Source organism: Phasianus colchicus, chromosome 8 (genome assembly GCF_987193195.1).
Source record: "Phasianus colchicus chromosome 8, bPhaCol1.hap1.1, whole genome shotgun sequence".
NCBI classification, from domain to species: domain Eukaryota; kingdom Metazoa; phylum Chordata; class Aves; order Galliformes; family Phasianidae; genus Phasianus; species Phasianus colchicus.
In genome coordinates this window covers 28578407-28595994 of record NC_143443.1, presented here as the reverse complement: position 1 = coordinate 28595994, position 17588 = coordinate 28578407, and the positions used below count along the sequence as shown (strand labels likewise).

General features: G+C 40.8%; 1 protein-coding gene across 2 annotated transcripts in view; it reads right to left on the bottom strand.

Annotated features, from left to right (window-relative positions):
- Positions 1–4371: 4371 nt before the first annotated feature.
- Positions 4372–17588, bottom strand: part of TRUB1 (TruB pseudouridine synthase family member 1) — a 32469-nt gene continuing 19252 nt past the window's right edge. For both annotated transcript variants that reach the window (XM_031597424.2, XM_031597425.2), the window contains 4 exons: positions 14500–14572; positions 13130–13269; positions 12002–12058; positions 4372–10646 (listed from right to left, as the gene is read on the bottom strand). In XM_031597424.2, coding sequence (XP_031453284.1) covers positions 10432–10646; positions 12002–12058; positions 13130–13269; positions 14500–14572 — 485 coding nt within the window. In that variant the 3' untranslated portion in view covers positions 4372–10431. The remainder of the gene's footprint in view (positions 10647–12001; positions 12059–13129; positions 13270–14499; positions 14573–17588) is intronic.

The following is a 17588-nucleotide window of genomic DNA, read 5'->3' as shown; positions in this document are numbered from 1 at the left end:
GTAAGTGGGAATCCAGCTGCTAGGGCTCTTGCAGCAACAAGAAGAAAACAACGCCAAGCAATGACAAAGGAAAGAAAACAATTGTGCATGGAACTAGTAAAGCAGAGAGAAGGAGAGAGCTATAAAGCAGTGTTCCTCAAAGCACCTTCTAAGTGCTGAGTCAGGGAAATAGCACTGCTGCAGGAAAGGTGGCAAGGGAATGTGCTGCAGGTGAGTGATGGCTGCACCCTGAACAGGTCGGCTGTAATCAGTGTGTGGAACAATTCATAAAAGGATCATGATGGTCAATGGTTGGGATTTTTGAAAGTATTCAGGTGGCTTTTTCTCCTTACTGATTTGAAGCACTTCATTGTATCTACCTCCAAGGTTACCAGCAGTTTCAACTACAGTTCCAAGCAGAGCACAGGGCTGCTGATGTTCTGACCAAGAGGCAGCACTGCCTTCACAAACACTCCCCTTCAAGCTCCCCAAGCCGCACACTGCAGCATCAACCTTTCATCACTCTTTCAGAATCTTGTAACACATTTTTTTGTTAGATGACTAAATGAGAAAATGTGCTTTCCACCATTATTACGTTCCTGTGCCTTCTTTCCATCAGTTTTGTTATTTTCCTACTGCTTTAAGATGCACGAGAACAAGCAGTGCGTAGGGGCACAACTCACACTGTAGCAGACATTCATAAATTTAGATCTGAATTGCAGTGCTGGTGCCACGCTGTGCGGCTGCTGGGAGGAAACTAGGGCAGTATGCAGAGGAAAAGGCAGAAAAGAGACTCAATTCCAACAGCACTGTCAGATACAATTGGCTGGTCAGCATCTCCACTGTCTGAGCATCTACAAAGAGACACAAAAAAAAACCTCAACCTTGGTCCGTTCCAGTATTGTTGTAAAAAAAATTAAACAAAATATCCCTACCAGAGAATCTGGTCTTGTGATTGAGTTTCACATGATAGAACCTCATGGAGCATGGGAGGCTTAGCACAGCTGCTGCCACACAGGTACAACCATAACACTGCAGGAGACCTCTCTCCTAAATACTGACTTTCTACATGGTCTAATAGTGACAGGACAAGGGGAAATGGCTATAAACTGAAAGAGGGGAGATTTAAGTTAGATGTTAGAAAGACATTCTTTACACAAAGGCAGGGAGGCACTGGCAGTGCTGCCCATAGAGCTGTGGTTGTGCCATTCCTGGGGGTGCTCATGTTGGGTGGGATTCCGGGCACTGACCTGGTGGGAGGCACCCAACCCATGGCAGGGGTGGGGCTGGGTGATCTTTGGGGACCCTTCCAGCCTCAGCCATTCTAGGATTCTATGCAAATCCACTGCTGTTTTACCACCTCGTTGGGACGCAGTCTTCTCTTAGTATTTGCAAGTTGTGTCAACATCCCCAAGTAAGAGGCGCAATGCAAACATGCCATGCTGTAAAAGAACAGCCTTTGTGCCTGAACTCCTTCAGCAGGGCAGGCAAGAAGGAACTGCTTACGGAATAATTTCTTCACAAGTTCCTTCATCAAAGAAAGTAATAAAACACTGAGTTAAGGTTCATCTGCATTTTGACGAGAGAAATACTGAAGTATATTTCATCTAAACATTGTAAAGAATGCCAGAGTCTTCCCAGCTCAGCTTTACCTTCACAAAACCAGGACAGAGGCCAGGGTTCACTGCATCAGAAGAGTTCTTGTTGAACTGCAAAACCCCTTCTAAGAAATGGAGCTTCAGAAAGCACTGTGCTTTGAAATAATGCCCTCAATTATGCTTTAAAGTTGTAAGCTAAACAGGATTGCAGATTTAACGGGCACTTCCAACCAGCACAGCCAAAGGAGAGGCTGATTTAAAATAACTCCAAAGGGTAACCTGCAGAGATCAGACTGCTGCTAGAAAGACATTCCTGGAGGCACCGGGCTTCCTTTTGAACTAATTCTCACCTGCCAGCCAATGAGACAGCTTTCCTGCATTCCTTCTCTACCACTACATACAAGCAAATGGAAAATAGCCTTAAATGAAATTGAACTTTGACATTATTCATTTAAAGTGAGCTTAGTGAATGCTTTTGGGGTTCCAAGTTCTCATGTAAATCAGCAGTAATGGTAGGCCAATGGAAAAATTTGGACATCACACTGACAATTTTCAGCAGAACTAATCAAAGTTGATTTAAGAATGAGAGTAGACCAGCAAATACACTTCACACTTAGTTAATGGGTGAGGGGAACACTGTTCTGAAAATGGTGTCCTGATCAAATTTGTTGTTTTTTTTTTTACACTCTGGTTGAAGGCATTTTGTTATTTAAAGCACATAATGTCAAACTACGACCTACAGTCAGAAATGTTTTAAAACTACTTGTAAGCAAAAAAAAAAAAAAAAAAGCCTCTTTTTCTGCTCTGTGACAAAAGCAAACACATCCAATCAGCATATGTGAATCCTAAATTATACTACCAGTAACATTTCCTCTGGGTGACAAGAATCAGAAGCCGAGCTGCTTGCTATTCGTCTCAGCCCTACAAAGTGCTCTGTCGAGCTTCATTTCTGCTGGAGTTCACATCCACAAACACCAATCTGGAGTTTGTTTCCACTCCTGACATGCCTGCGTGTTTCTGGTTTTTTGCTTTAGTTTAAGCAGGAGAATACACAGAGAGATAAATATTATTGACTGCTGTGGATACTTACATCGTCTGCGAAGGAACACCAATGTTTCACATCGATGCTGTTTCACATTCACATGCTCGAATCTATTCTAAATGAGCCAAATGCCTCAATAATTGAGTTAAAGCAAAGTTTGACAGCACTGTGAGCAGGAGTCAATGCTACCAACTCTATAGTTTGCTTTTCAAATTAAAGAATAATTGTATCTTCATTTCCAGGGCTTGCCCTTTGTGATATGTGTCTGGGCAGACGAAGCGAAAGAAGATGAGCAGCTAAGTATTAATTAAAACTCAGAAGGAGCCTTCACATGCTGCTGCTTATGGCACTGACAGTTCTTCAATTAAGCACCACGGTTCAGACCCATGAGCTGAGTTTCTCTTTTCATTCTGATGTCAGCCTGCAATAGATTGCACAGACATGCACGTTTGACCAACCAAAGCCAGATAATTTCTAAGACAACAAATTTTTAAAGCAAAAAATAAGTTTCCCCTTTTCCTCACGCTTTTTTTTTTTTTTTTTTTTTTTTTAACTGAGTACCCCTGCGTTCCAGCACATCTGGTGCCCTCTGATCAGATGCATCCTTCCCACAAAGTTAATTTGAATCCCTCACACTGAGCCAGCTGCAGGGCAGCTCTGGCAGCTCCAGCTGGTTGCAAAGGGAACCCAGCTGGGAGCAGCCCTCTGCCAGCACTCACCCCACATGGAGCCAACAGCACACTGAGGATCATCCTCTCTCCATGTGCAAGAACCCATGCTTTGGAGAAGCTCCCCACTGACCCTGCATGATTGCTAACAGGTTTATTTCTCAAATAAAGGCTTCCAAATGTTTTTTTTTTCCTGTTTCAAATCATTTTTTGCTATTCACTTTTGTAAGGCTTTTCATATTCATCAGAAGAATTAAAGCAGCTGTGCTAGGGTTGAGCTTCCCATTTCCCATTCAGATCACCAGGGCTGATGCTGGGAGCACAGAGCATGCACTGTAGATGCAGGAATCAAGCCTGCCCCATACACCACGAGCATCTCTTAGGCTCAGGAACTCCTTCCCAAGTTATCAAGGGTCAACAGATCAGCTTCCACTGAAACAGTATCACAGCATATTTAAATCAGATTCTGACCCAAAGAAATCAGGCTAATTGATGGAAGGGCTCTCCTTGGCATGGAAGGAGTATGCTGTGTGGCTTATGTATAATTAAAAATTTATTGGATTGAGCTTACTTCAAAATGAACACTGCTGAAACATTTTCCTCCCTGAAGAATTAAGGGCACAGGCATGAAGGCTGAAGATTTTTTTCCATCTATTCCTTAAATCACCCCATCCTCAGCATCACTCCTGTGCCACACAGGAATCTGTGGGGATCCCTCCTGACTTCTGCAGAAGCACACACAGGAGTGGGAGTTCTGGTTACCTGTTGTGCTTTATCCACAGATCTGCAAGCACTCACAGGTTGCCAGGAAATAACCAAATGCTGTATTAACTGAGCTTCCCAAAATATTCAACTACATTTGACCAGAGTGCCAAAAAAAGAGTGAGGATTAGTTCTGCTGTTTCCACTGATAAAACAGCTGAACGCCAGCTCTAGCTGTATGAACATGTTATTCCTTCCAGTAGTAAACAATATCCTCAGTGTAACAGAGAACCAACAAAACTGGTGCAAGGCAACTCTACACAATTCAGCAAAAGTTATACATTCCTGGCCCTAGAAACAAATCATAACACACTCAAACAGGTTTATTCATTCTGCACAGCTTTTAATAGCAGTCTCTAGAGAAACAAATACATTTCCTAGATAAACACATAAGATGTAACACTAATTCTATTCTGACAATTTTTAAGTTTTAAGTAGAAAATAGAACTGTTACATATTCATCAGATGCAGAACAACTCTAAGTAATGTGCCACATCATTAATATTTATTCTCCTTTTCCCCCTGCAAAAAGAAATACCATTTTTCAACCCATTTGTTTGTATTTCACCAAAAAAAAAGGTGAAAAAGTGAAAATTAAATACATAATTCAGTGAGTAATAACGTATGTAACTTACTGAAGCGAGGCAGGAGTCGTCTCACTGAAACCAAGTGAAACACCATGTGCTTTAAGTTACCTACTTCTCTTACACACCCTGCTGACCCTTTGCAGTACAGAGCACTGCCACAACGCTGCCTGCTTTGCCTTTGCCAGAGGTGGCTGAGCACCACCAGGAGACACACGGGCATCTCGTTACTCATCTCACCTACCTGCACAAAGACACCACACCAGCACTGCACATCGCTGTGACAGTCCATGAGAAGGCCCACAGGTGGGACAGAGGAGAAGATATGCATTCGTTTCTGCTGGCAGAGGGGCAGACACTGTGCTAAGGACATCACAGTGGGCAAACGCAATGGTTAAAGGCAGCAGTCACTCTGTGAATGAGCAGCTAGGTGAAATTAATCACCCTGACAAGAAACCAACAGTCTGCCAGTGCCCTTTGTTCAAGTGAGAGTATAAAGCTAAGAAGGAACTATATACAAAGCAGTGCAGCAGCAGCTAGCCTTCATGCATTTTGTGTAGCAGTTTACTGAAAGAGCAATCTGCATAGCAAAGATTACAGAGTATTATTCCTGGTTTTTTTAAGCATATTTAGTGTTTGTACACAATGTTCCATTTACACTGCAAATGCATATTCTGTACCTGCAGGACTTGAAATGGTTTTGTTGACCCCAAAGAAAGCCAGCTGCAGACAGGGACTCAGTGTTGACATACTGCTCACCAAAGAATAAGCCGTGTTGAGATTTACTGCAATTCAACATAAGCAAAACAAAAACAGTGAAATGTTGCTGCCTTTTGAAGGGCATCATAGAAAGCTATCTTTTCAACTGCTGAAGTGAAAATAAATGCTTCTCTCACATCAGTATACAGTAACAACCTCTATTATGCATTTCTACCTAAAAGCTTCTTAAGCTCTGAAATGATGTATTTAAGCTAATTGCTTTATGTGCTTAAAGAAACCTAGTAAAAATGGCATCCTCTCCTTACCTTTCTTACTTTATAATACTTAATATATCTTCTTTCATGATTGCCTAAAATGAGTTCATCTACTTCAAAACGTAACAACTGAAATATGCGTTCACCTCTTGTTATTCCTCTTCTAGACCCCCCCTCCTATGTGAACTATAAAATTATGCTCTGAAGCCACTAAAAGTAGTCTGACATCTGTGAAATGATGCATTTTGTTTTTAATGCATACACTCAGCTGCAGATCTGACTTTGAAGTACTTAATTCTGAAAGATCAAAAATAATCCTATGTCCCTGAGAAAGAGCACTGAAGCATCCAGGACTATGTCTTTCTTAGGAAAAGAACAGCGTCAGGAATGGGTCAAAAAGACCTCTTCATTTTCAGCTCTACTTTGTTACCAGTTTTTTCTTGTCCCTTCTCTCCCCTAAGCATCTTTACTCCACGCTTTTCCACTGTCCTCTTGTACCTGGAAAAGAACTCAAGAGAGGACAAGAGCATTTTAGGGTGAATGTTTCAAGCAGCAGATGAATTAATGGGATGCAAATAGGAAAGCCAGGCACCAAGCTGTAACCTAAGACAAACAAATCTGGTAAGAAGGCTATTTTGTAAGCTGCAGAGACGTGTGTGTTTGTGCTACCAATTCTATTGCCTCATTTCTACTCCCACTCTCAGTTACTAATGTCTTATGGAACAAGCCACATATGCCCTTTACTAGCATCACTGCGTTGTTTTACAGCTCACAACACAGAAAGCAAAGCCATGTGGAAAAGTTAGGGAGAGGATGCTGATTTGATTTGACCCCACTTCTTCCAGGCTTTCCTCTGGCATCCTATGTTAACAGATTATCTGAGACATTGCAGTGTCCCCAGCACATTTTCAAAAAGAGGTCTGGAAAAAGTAAGGTTTCCTTCATGCAACGCAGCTCTGTGTTTTCAGAAAGCATTTCTTATCCCAAGCACTGAAATCACCCGCTGCCAATTACCACCATCTTGCTGTGCCTGCTGGACACCTGTCTGAACCTGTGGCTGACCTCAAAGACAGTAAGAAAAATGGGCAATCTCACAGCTCCGAATGAGGGCATAAGCATTCAGGTGATAACCCTGCTTGTCTGATGTGCTCCTAAGTATTGGTGATTTCCTTAAGCAGGTCTCACAAAGAAGCAAATTAGAAACAATGTCTGATGGTTAATAGGGACAGCAATTTTGCCCACAGATGGGCTGAATCCATTCAGAGTCCACAGGACATCCCTCCTGTGGTGTTACACTCCCACACACACATGCACCTTGCTTTTATTTCCCTAATGCTTTTTAATAAAAGAAATACTGTTGCCAACCAATCCCTCAACTCCACCAAGCAACCCAAGAATGATCCCAGCCATTAAATTCTTAGAGCCATTCACGACCACAATAGCAACTTGACCATTTATTACACCAAAAAAAAAAAAAAATTCCAAAATCTGGTGAGCGATTCAAAGTTGTTTGACTTAATTTTCTTCTAATAAACATATAAATCAAAACCAGTTCTGCAGGGCAAGATGCTAAATGTTAGTTATTGATGAAGGCGCTCCTAAAATATTTCACTAATGGCTCTTGCTTGATAAATATATGTAAAAAGAAAGATCCTATCGATTTTACTTAAAAACATTTAAAAAATGCTCAGCATGCTGGCAGCAGAAAAATAATATGAAGCACACAGAAAAACTACCATTTAAAGCAGGAAGAAAGAGACCTTGCCCAGCAGGGACATTAGGAGGAGATAAATGACAAAGCCATTGTCAGTCTCATCGAAGCAGCACCAGCACTGGCAGCAGAGACAAGGCCAGACTAAAGGAGCATAATGCCATGGATTAAAGATCACGAATCCAAACTCAAGAGGGAAAATATTTATGTTAAAACAACACAGGAGATATATATATATATATTTTTTTTTTAAACAGAATTTTCTCCATGAACAATGCTCATTAAAATGACACAAATCCTCAACTCTGCATCACTGAAGTACTTCAGTAGTAAATCACAGAGACATGCATATTTTATGGCCAGAACAGCATATAATTCCTAACTAACCTTTGTACATAAAGTACTCTCAGCTGGGCACTTGGTACCAACTTTTCTACTTGTCTCAGAAAAACCATATCTGCACTTTTCCTCTCATTTAAATAGCCCTTAATCTTCAGACATCATGATCATCAGTAAACAAGATCTGTGATTTCCTTCTGGGAAAGCTTAAGTCTTCCCATGGATCACAGTTCCTAAGGCTGATATCTCAGGGACGTGCATCTTAATAAGGAGTTAAAATGAGAGAATATTTCCCTAGGTTCCCATGGGAACACAACACTTTCAGATCTGGAAAGTTTCAAGATACAGGGTTATACACTCATTAAAACACATCTAAAAAAAGCTATTTGTTTAATTTTCAGTGGCCTCCCTACCACTCATTGGGCCTAATCACTCAAAGCATAGAGTTACTCAGGAAAGAGCACATTTGTGAGGTTGAGCACCCAGGAAAGACAATGGGAAGAATCTCAACTGTTTAGGGCCGGAACAGGTCTGATACTCACCTCTGGTCACAAAATAAGCTTTTATTACATTACTTGCTCATGGTTTTATGCCATGTACTGTCTAAACACAGCTATCTTACTTACGTCTGACATCACAATGCATGCTATCTGCCATTTTCAGTACAACCAAGCATACTCTCTAGTCAAGCTGTAAGTGAAATAGCTTCCATAATATAACACAATTCACCTGGAAATAAACTGTTCATTAATTCGATACAAAGTTCTAAGCACTTGTTTCTTGAAAACAATTTTTCTTCTCTGTTCCTACCCAAAGTACCAAAAAGAATCCATAAAAGAAACACCCAGAATCATCCTGCTGTCTTAGTACAACTCTTCTTCCATTTCTCATATCAGGATTTTTTTTATAACAGTTACTTCATCCACATTCTACATAAAGCAGGTGCTGCTGCAGTGCTCCAAAGCTGTGGTGTGTGTGCAGCATTTTCAATGTTTCCCTTAAGTTCTTTATAAGAATACATAAAAGAAGAAAACTGTTTACTGGACAACACAAGATAAGCTCTATCCTCCTCCAAGAACAATCAAAAGAGGCTTCATTAATCTTGCAGAGACTTGAGTTCCTTATTTTATAGCAAACAAATAAAAACTACAGTTGTCTCAAAAGGTATTCTGCAATAAAAACTTTAGGATATTTACTTCTTTTCTGAAGTTGAAAGCAAAGTTTGAACTTCATTTCACATAATACCAGCACATAGAGAAAGCTGCACTATGTAAGGTGCAGAGATGTAAAACGTGGTGTGTGGATTTTCTAACTGGGACTAAAATGTCACTTCTTTCATACAAGGCAGGTAATTAGCCATTGAGACAGCTTACCACAGAAAGCAGCAAGATGAGTAACACAGTCATTAAATCAAAGTTTCACATCTGTGAAAGATATGCCCACAAGATCTAACTTCTGTTGCCTTCCCGCTTCAGTCACTAGAGTAAGAGAACCCAGTAGCTGTATCCCAGAACCAAAACTGATGTTGATATTGTAGGAGTTTTACAAAGCCTCAGCAGACCACCTGGCCAGCGAGCATCATGGAACTGCAGCCACTCCACTCCTCTTGTTTGGCAATTCAGTGACTACTTAAAATGCAGGGCTTTCTTTCAGATACTCATGTCATACATGTCACAATGAACAAAAGGAATAGTTTTAGCAAAAGGAAAGTAGATGTGCTACTAGACTATTGAATGGGGACAAATATGAAAGCCCTGTTTGGACAGTCTGGTACACAGCCAGAAAGAATCTGGGTGCTTTTCAGCACCAGCAGCCCTTACTCTTAGTCATTCTGCAAACCTCTAGAGAAGCGGCACTGAGAAATTATCAGTGCAATCAAATTCTGTTGAATATGCGAACTATTGAACAGGCACTCACTGCCCCAGCAAACTAACATGGTTTCAGCAAAGACTCTCCATGTTGGACCCTGCTGCTGCCCACACAGCTTCGAGTCACGCTCTGCAGAATTCAACTCTCAAAGCCCTATGAAAGACAAAGCAGTTGACTAGACTTGAAATGACAGATCATCAACATTTAGGATATCATACCAGAATAGGATATATATACCTGTAATGATGAATGCACCTTTCAGAGCACTAGTTACATAACAATTACCTTTACAGACTCTTTGAATTTATAAACTATTCACTTACAATACCATTTCAGACCTCGCCTGAAACATCAGCATTTAGGTTTAATGCATTCTGGATAACATTTGACTGAAAGAACAATCTGCATAGCAAAAACTACAGTAAAGTGGGCACTTTCCAAAATGGATTTCAAGAAAACAAATTGCCACTCTGCATTCATATACCCTTGCAGCTATGAAAGTCCTGTCACTATGGCACTTCAGTGTTTGGAAGCATCTGTCAAGGTAAAAAAGAATTTTTCTTTGGAGCACATTCAGTAAATCCTAAGGTTTGTAATTTTTTATTGAAGAATTAGTAACAACAGCTGTAGGGCACCCTACAAGTTCTTTAAAAGTTTATGCAGACTTGACATCAGCGCAGAACAATTTACACAATGTAATGAGGGAAATAAACAGATCATGAAGCAGCAGGCACTGGATGTTTTCAGTGCATGTTCTAGCCCCAGAAAACAAAAGAACCATTTGTCTTGCACTGCATTTTGTCACCCTCCCAACACAGACCTGTAAATTTCTACAAAAGGCAAGACAATCCCAATCCAATCTAAAAACGTCTCAATCATTCAGTCTTTTTCCTTGACCCAACTTATCACTTATCTTCACGGCTCACAGCAGTTTCTGCAGGAAGCTCTGTCTTAAATTTTTTATGAGATTGCTCTCCTGGGAAAAGAGACATGCAATGCTCTAAGGATCGTGCAATTTCATCAATTGTCCATCTGTCTTCATGAAGTGCGTGCTCCTCCAGCGTAAACGGTCCGTGTTTGGTTCGGGTCAGCTCCTGTATGCTGGCACAGGTTGAAAGTTCTACAGTACAGGAGAAACAAGAATTTATAAGAAATGCATGGTCAAATTTAACTCACTTATTTTTCTATATGTAGCTTTCTGCGTTGCTCTGCTTAGTTTGAAATGAACATTCATCACTCATTAACATCTTTGTAAATCTGAGGCAAGGAATTCCTTTGATTTTAGTAGACCTTCAGTGTAGTAAGAGTTCAAAATCTGACAGAAAGTTGTCAGGAAGTTTTCCAGATTTAAATCAGAAAGAAAAATAATGACATAAAATAAAGGCAGCACATTATATATTCACAAGCTACTGTGAGGACTATGTGCTGATTTCCCTTGTACTTAGAGGTCTCAGCATTTCTGCCTTCAAGAAGAATTCTGGGATTCTTATACCTGTGACACTCTCCAAGATAATATAAACTAAGATATGGAAACATTCGAAATTTAAACAGATCCTCTGATGGGTTAAATACACATAGGACATAATTACATAATGAGGAGTTACCAAAGATAAGAGCAGCTGGAGCTGACTCCATAGTATAAAGGTGTACTAAAATATTCCTGTCCACACTTTCAGAGGGCAGAAGGATTTTTCCTGCATTTCATAGTTCGAAAAAGAGCCAGCTGGGAAGAGATTTTTATCTTGGTGTGCTTTTTAAGTGACTAAACACAATCCACTATACACAGGAGGCTATAGCAGGAGAATCTTTGACTTCCTTAAGCACAAGCAATAACATTGAAATTCACAGGATACTCTCATATCGCTTGTTTTTTGGTCTGCAAATGTATCACTTAATAAAAAATACTGAAATGGACTATCTGTTCTCCATCATGCAGTTTGATAAATATAGGACGCAAGACAAATAATCCTGTGGGAAAGCAACATCATTCACAGTACAAGGGAAGGAAAAAGAAAACACTAGAAAAAAAATAATCACAAGTGAAGAAGACTTTCCAACAGACAGGGTTTATTATGTGCATGGTAATGTTCTGTGCAATCTGTTTTCAAAATGTGATGAATAATGTTTAAAAAGGCAGAATCTTTCTTCTGCTTCTTCTCACCCTTAATCTGAGTTAGCTTTAACATATGGAGGAAAAAAAAAAAATCCCACCTTGCCTTGCATTTTCTTGCTCAGTGCTATTCCTCACTCCATTTTTATCCCCCCAACCCCCAGAGTTCTTTAGCAATTGTTTAGGCTTCATTCCTTCATGCTCCTAATGAACATGCTCTAGTATTAAAAGCAAGTGGTAGCAACACAAAGCTGCAAAACTACCTAAGTTTGTTGGCTGGACACCAAAACAAAATGGCAAGAGTTTTCTATAAGCAGACACATTACTTCTGAAAACCATCACTTTCTTTATCTCCTCATACCCACCTTTGCCAATGTCACTGACCAGGCTCCTGACATAAAAGCCACCGCCACATTCGACATCTGGAACATTAATGGTGACATGGTAAACCGCCAGCAGAATGTGAAATCTGCTTCACATAGAGACCGTGCTCCCAGACAAATGTAAAAATGCACTGAGCAAACAACCCAGTGATAAAATATTTATAGGATGCAACATCAATTATTCATCCTGTAACATATGTGCGGGTGAGATTGCTAAGCCAGACAGGAGGGAAGGCAAATACAATGGCAACTGAACTAACTCGCTAGAAATTAAGTACTTGCTGTGGTATGTTAAAAATGCTTCAGTTCTATTCATTTTTAAGGTTTCAGAAGGTCATTTCATATTTCTAATGATGAAACCAAGTTATTTGAGGAAATGCTTTTAAGATACTGCACTTGGGCAGCTCCAATGAAAGCTGCTGACATTTCAAAATTCCCCTTTAACTTCCCCTCCTGCCAGTGATCAGCTTCTGGTCACCCAACCAGAAAGTAAGGCCTGAAGTAACACAGCACTGAGATCTGTCACTCAAATCAGCTCACCATATACAATGTGGTCCAATAGAGGATTGCAGGTCAACCAGGTAGTACCTCACTGCAAACGATTATCCAGACCTCAGTAGCATAAAACATTTACAACAGGATCTTTGATTTATTAATGTGCTTCTTAATGTATGATAGAAGAAAGTGTAAGATCCTGGCAATGCAAACTAGAAAAAGCCCTGACAATTGCTGCTACTGGACCCCTGATACACAGGGAGAGATGCCAACAGCTCTGGACATCAAGGCAAAAGTATGGGTCAGGTGAAGTCAGCGGACCTTAGAAAGGAGTGGTGAGCTGGAGGTTGCAAAATCATGGACAGATGCAAATAATCCGCTGACCAGCCTCTCAGAATTTTCCCTCACAGAAAGATTACAAATAATCAGCTTAACTTAAAACCAAAATATGGTGCTTTTACGGCAAAGTGAAAGTCTTTGCACACAGGCTCACACCAAAATAAGTAGATGAGGGAAACGAAACCCATTTCAATATCTTAGTCCCATTCTGAGCGTAAATAAGCACTAACAAACAAGCTGGTAGCATCACCCTATGTAATAATCTTTGGCCTTTACCCAGTGTGAACAGTGGTGGCTGGAACTGTTGGAGAGAGAGGCTGTACACTCTTACTGGCCGAGCAGGCTTTGCTTCTACTGCTTCTCCTCTCTTCATTAGAGTTGATAGCCTTTCTCCATCCTTCTTCAAAGCAGAATAGCTGATCAGATAGAGCATGAAAAACACATCACCCGGTTGTAAAAGAACAAGCTTCCCCTCCTGTTAATATTGTACCACAACAGCATACACTTACTCTTCTAATCCTCTCTACGTGCTCCCACACAAAAACATAAAACCTAGCAAGTACTACTGAAATCTCTTGGACACAAAACAATCTTATTCACCAGTAGTTATGTACCCTGGAAAACAAGAGACGGTCCTCAAATTACCTCTTCTTGCTCAGATTTAAGTGTTTCATCACTCAGCTTGCAGTTTATGAAAGCAAAGAGTTGCTGTAAGAGGTACAATGCTTGCAGCTGCCTCTAGCATTCCATCATTCAGAAGTCCACAGGACATGCTGCTTCAGTGCTGTGTTGGGGTGAGCACCGGGCATTGCTCAGGCAACACCTGTAATTCTGCCTTTCAACTTTACTCAGACCAGGGTCTTCCCTGAACAGCAGCTGTCAGGTTATGTAGCCTTGTTTCAGGGTGTTTAGAACAAAAGCTTAATCAATTAATTTCATTCATAATGTTAAATTTTATCCAAAGCTCCCACTTTGGCCCTGACAGAAAGACAACTATAACAAAATCAAAAATGATCTTGCTCAAATTACTGGAAGGTAATTTGAAAAGGTCACAGAAACAGAACACCTACTGAATTGCTGACCTTACAAGGCTCACAGTGGAGCCACACTAAGCAAGCCAATGCAAATGCAGAGGAAAGCACATTAGTTTAAATCACCATGAAAGCCATCTGTCACAAGCTAAGCACTTGCATACTGCCAGTTACCATGGCTCACCTGACTAGAAGAAAACTGTAAAGCTAAGGAAGTTTAAATCACTAACAATTTATTCCTACTCTAAGTATTCAGAAAACTAATTTGAAGACATTTAAGGAACTTCCAAGCCGACGTTAGTAAGCCTCTCCCCTATTCTGTAATTAAAATTAAATTCTTGAGGCTTTCTCTTCTAAATGGAAGACAGGACAGAATCCCCCCCAGTCCTGTAAGAGCTGCTTAAGACTACTACTCTACTTTATCAACAAAACAAACTCCAGGTTGCCATTTGAGCTGGATGGTCAAAGCAGCACGATCTGCAGTTGCAAATGTTAAACTTATAAGTCTACATTGCCTCTACCTCCTTGCCAAAACGTCTCTACTTTATTTCTGCCATAACCAACTCCTGTTGGCAAGTTCCAACAGCTGAGAATTCAGAATGTTGTGGAACTTACAGTGGAGGAACCTGCATTATGTCCCCTGTGAACTTCTGCAGCACATTCTCAAGATCTGATTTTGTTACTTGGTCTGTCAAAAAAAAAAAAAAGTGTTAACAATGGTTATTCACATTGCACTAATCCTCATGTTTTACAAACAGATAAAAACTGGTACCCCTTGTCTGAATTTAGATTGGATGAACAATGCCGAAGAAAGATAAACAGAATTTAGGTAGGAGTGTGAATTAGCACAAGATGGAACAAACAGTCCAGGGTGATTAAGACAGTCTGGACGCATTCAGAAGGGCAGAAATCCCTACATACATAGTTCTGCTATGCAATTTCTCTCCATCAGGACTAACAACTAATTTTTCTTAGGAACTACACAAAAATTACAAATCTTGTGCTATCCTAACCCTTGCTAAGGGTCTGAGAAGAATAAAATGCTCATCTGGCCTTGGTAACTTCTCTTTAAGAGTGCCTAAGCACGGGGAAAAAATACAACAGGTTATTGGAGAACAAAAGCATTGCACTTATTTTTTGCCAGCAAGAAAAAGACTGCATCTTGGAACACCACATTAAATTCCTCTATCAAACATCTAACTTGTAGATGCTCACAAAGGTATTGTTACATAAAGGCAAGTCAGCTGTACTGAAGATATCCTGTACGAGAAAGTAATGACTTTTAGAAATTTGTTCTCTTGATGGTACACATACACACCCTGCCCCACCTTTATTAGAAGGCTACAATTGAAGTAAAGTAGCTGGTTGCACTGGTCTTCTGAAACACTATTCAGTAGAGATGACATCAATCCCTAATTTGTTTAGAATGTATTTGCACTTTTGTACATTGTTTTTGTACGTGAGATCTGTAATAATACGCACGTCGGTAACTATTTAGTCTTCTGCCTCATAAGTTATATTTTATTAGTATCACCCTAAGCCAACAGCACCCTAGCATATAATTGAAATCAACTTGTTCTGGAGAAGAGCTGCACTTGCAGCCCTTACAAAACTGATGTCCTTCATGCTGAAAATAAGAAGGAAGAGGTTTCTTTCACACAAACTTTTGAAGATGGCAATGTAGCGCCTCCTTTCCACAATGCACATTTTGCAGCCATGGGAGCACCTGTTGTGCCTAAGCAGTACCACTGTCTCCAGAAGTGTTTTTAACAGCAAGTCTGCAAGGCGCACAAGTCAACCAGGGATGCTGAGAGAGAACAACATGCAACAGAACATGGAGCAGAAATGACAGAACTGCTTGCGCATTAAGTCTGGATCTTCTTCTGAAGGGCCTCTTACACCATCAGTTCAATCTGATTGCGTTACTGTAGTTTAGCAATGTATCACAACAAAGTCACAGAGAAAAGTTAGCTTGACTCAACTTGATGCCTGTGATCCTGTCAGTCTTCTTGCAAACTCCACAGTTTCAGGCTAGACTTTAGTATTTAATGTCTAAAGAAAAAGAAATCCCCATGTGAGGAATGATGCATAAAGCCATTTACAAAGCTGTGCAGTGTGTTATCAAACTAAATATTTACAGATGAGTTTGTTGAGATATAGAATAAGTCATGTTTGTTTTTTGTGATACATCACGGCTTAAGGTGGTCAGAATTCAACTCTGAAAATGTATTGTTTTTATTTTTTCTACTCCAGCATGCATTGCCTTTGTGCTAAGGGCTGTGCTGGATTCTTGCTCTTCCCTACAGCAAGCTGGTAGAGTTTTTACCCAGCAACCTGACACCGATGAATACTCCATTAATCCAGACCCAAACAAACAATTGCACTGTGTCTAAACTGGTATAAATTGTGTGTTTGTCCCAGGCACCAGTCTGGACTCATGGCTAAGCAGGGGACAGAGATACACTGCAAGCCAACTCCTTTAGTGCCTTCCAGCTCCCACTCTCCTTGTATCCACCATACAGGTAGGAGGGAATTCACTCCTGCTCAGCAGAGATATCTCCCTTCTGGCCCTGTGCCCCCAGCTCTCCCTTCCCTGGTCTCAGGCTTGAGTTTAGCAAGTTAACAGCTCCTCTCTGCAGCAAGTTTAGAGCAACATTGTGACTCAGCCCTCTGTTAAGCATGGAATATAAGCACATCCATAAAGAATTAATAGTTTCCGCTGTTCCCAAAGTTTCTCTCCTGTGGGACTTCCCTTCTCTACTCTCAGAGCAAGGGGTAGAGAGGTTTCTGCAGTACTTACCTGGCACAGATCCCAGTCATTCCCGCTACCAAGAATAAGCCCACCCTCCCCACTACACTGATTACAAATGCCAAATATCCTCATCTGCCACATCCCAGAACACAAGGTTTGCTAAAAGCTGGACTGAAGTAGCAGCAATCTGTCCTTTCAGAGGAGGTTAAGGGACTGTTGCCCTGATTCAGGACTAAGTTTGTCCCACGGGATAACTGCACCCCTTTCCCAGGGGTAATGACAGCCCTAGCTTCAAACAAAACAGCTACAGATGCTCTGTGTGAAACACATTTAATTCATCATTATTTTCTAAATTTCTTCCTAAACCTCTTACACCAACAGTGGGGTTACGTGTCATCTACACAGACTGTTTCTTCCACTGGAACATCCCCTGTGATTCTACCAGCACCCAAAACTCCTCCAATATCCTAAAAACATCCAGAATGCTTTGGCTCCTAAGATGAAAATTTTCAAGAACAGCAGTGCTTTTGGTGCTGATGACCGTAGAAATGTTTTCCTGTTGTAAACACATAGAAAGCTATAGAAGTTACCAAACCAAGAGGTGCCACAGCCTCATGAAGCCCCCACTGCAGGGCGATCTCGCCCTGTGCTTGCTAACAAGCCCTACTGAAGAAGAACACAAAGCCAGAAGAATTAGCCACGACTGTCCAAGGAAACTACAGCAGCTGGCCTCAGTTCAATCTGGCAGCAACTAATTGCAAACAGACAAGCAGAATGCTGAAAGGACAGCATTTTAAAGCTTGAGTAGCATAATCAGCAGAAACATGGAGAAAACCCTGAGGAGTTCTGTTCCCCAAATCTGGATACAGTCTGTGAGCAGCTGGGAGGAAGCAAGTTTCAGAATGAACGTTCCTGTTTGTAGTTACAGAAAGGCTACAAACACTACAGTTCC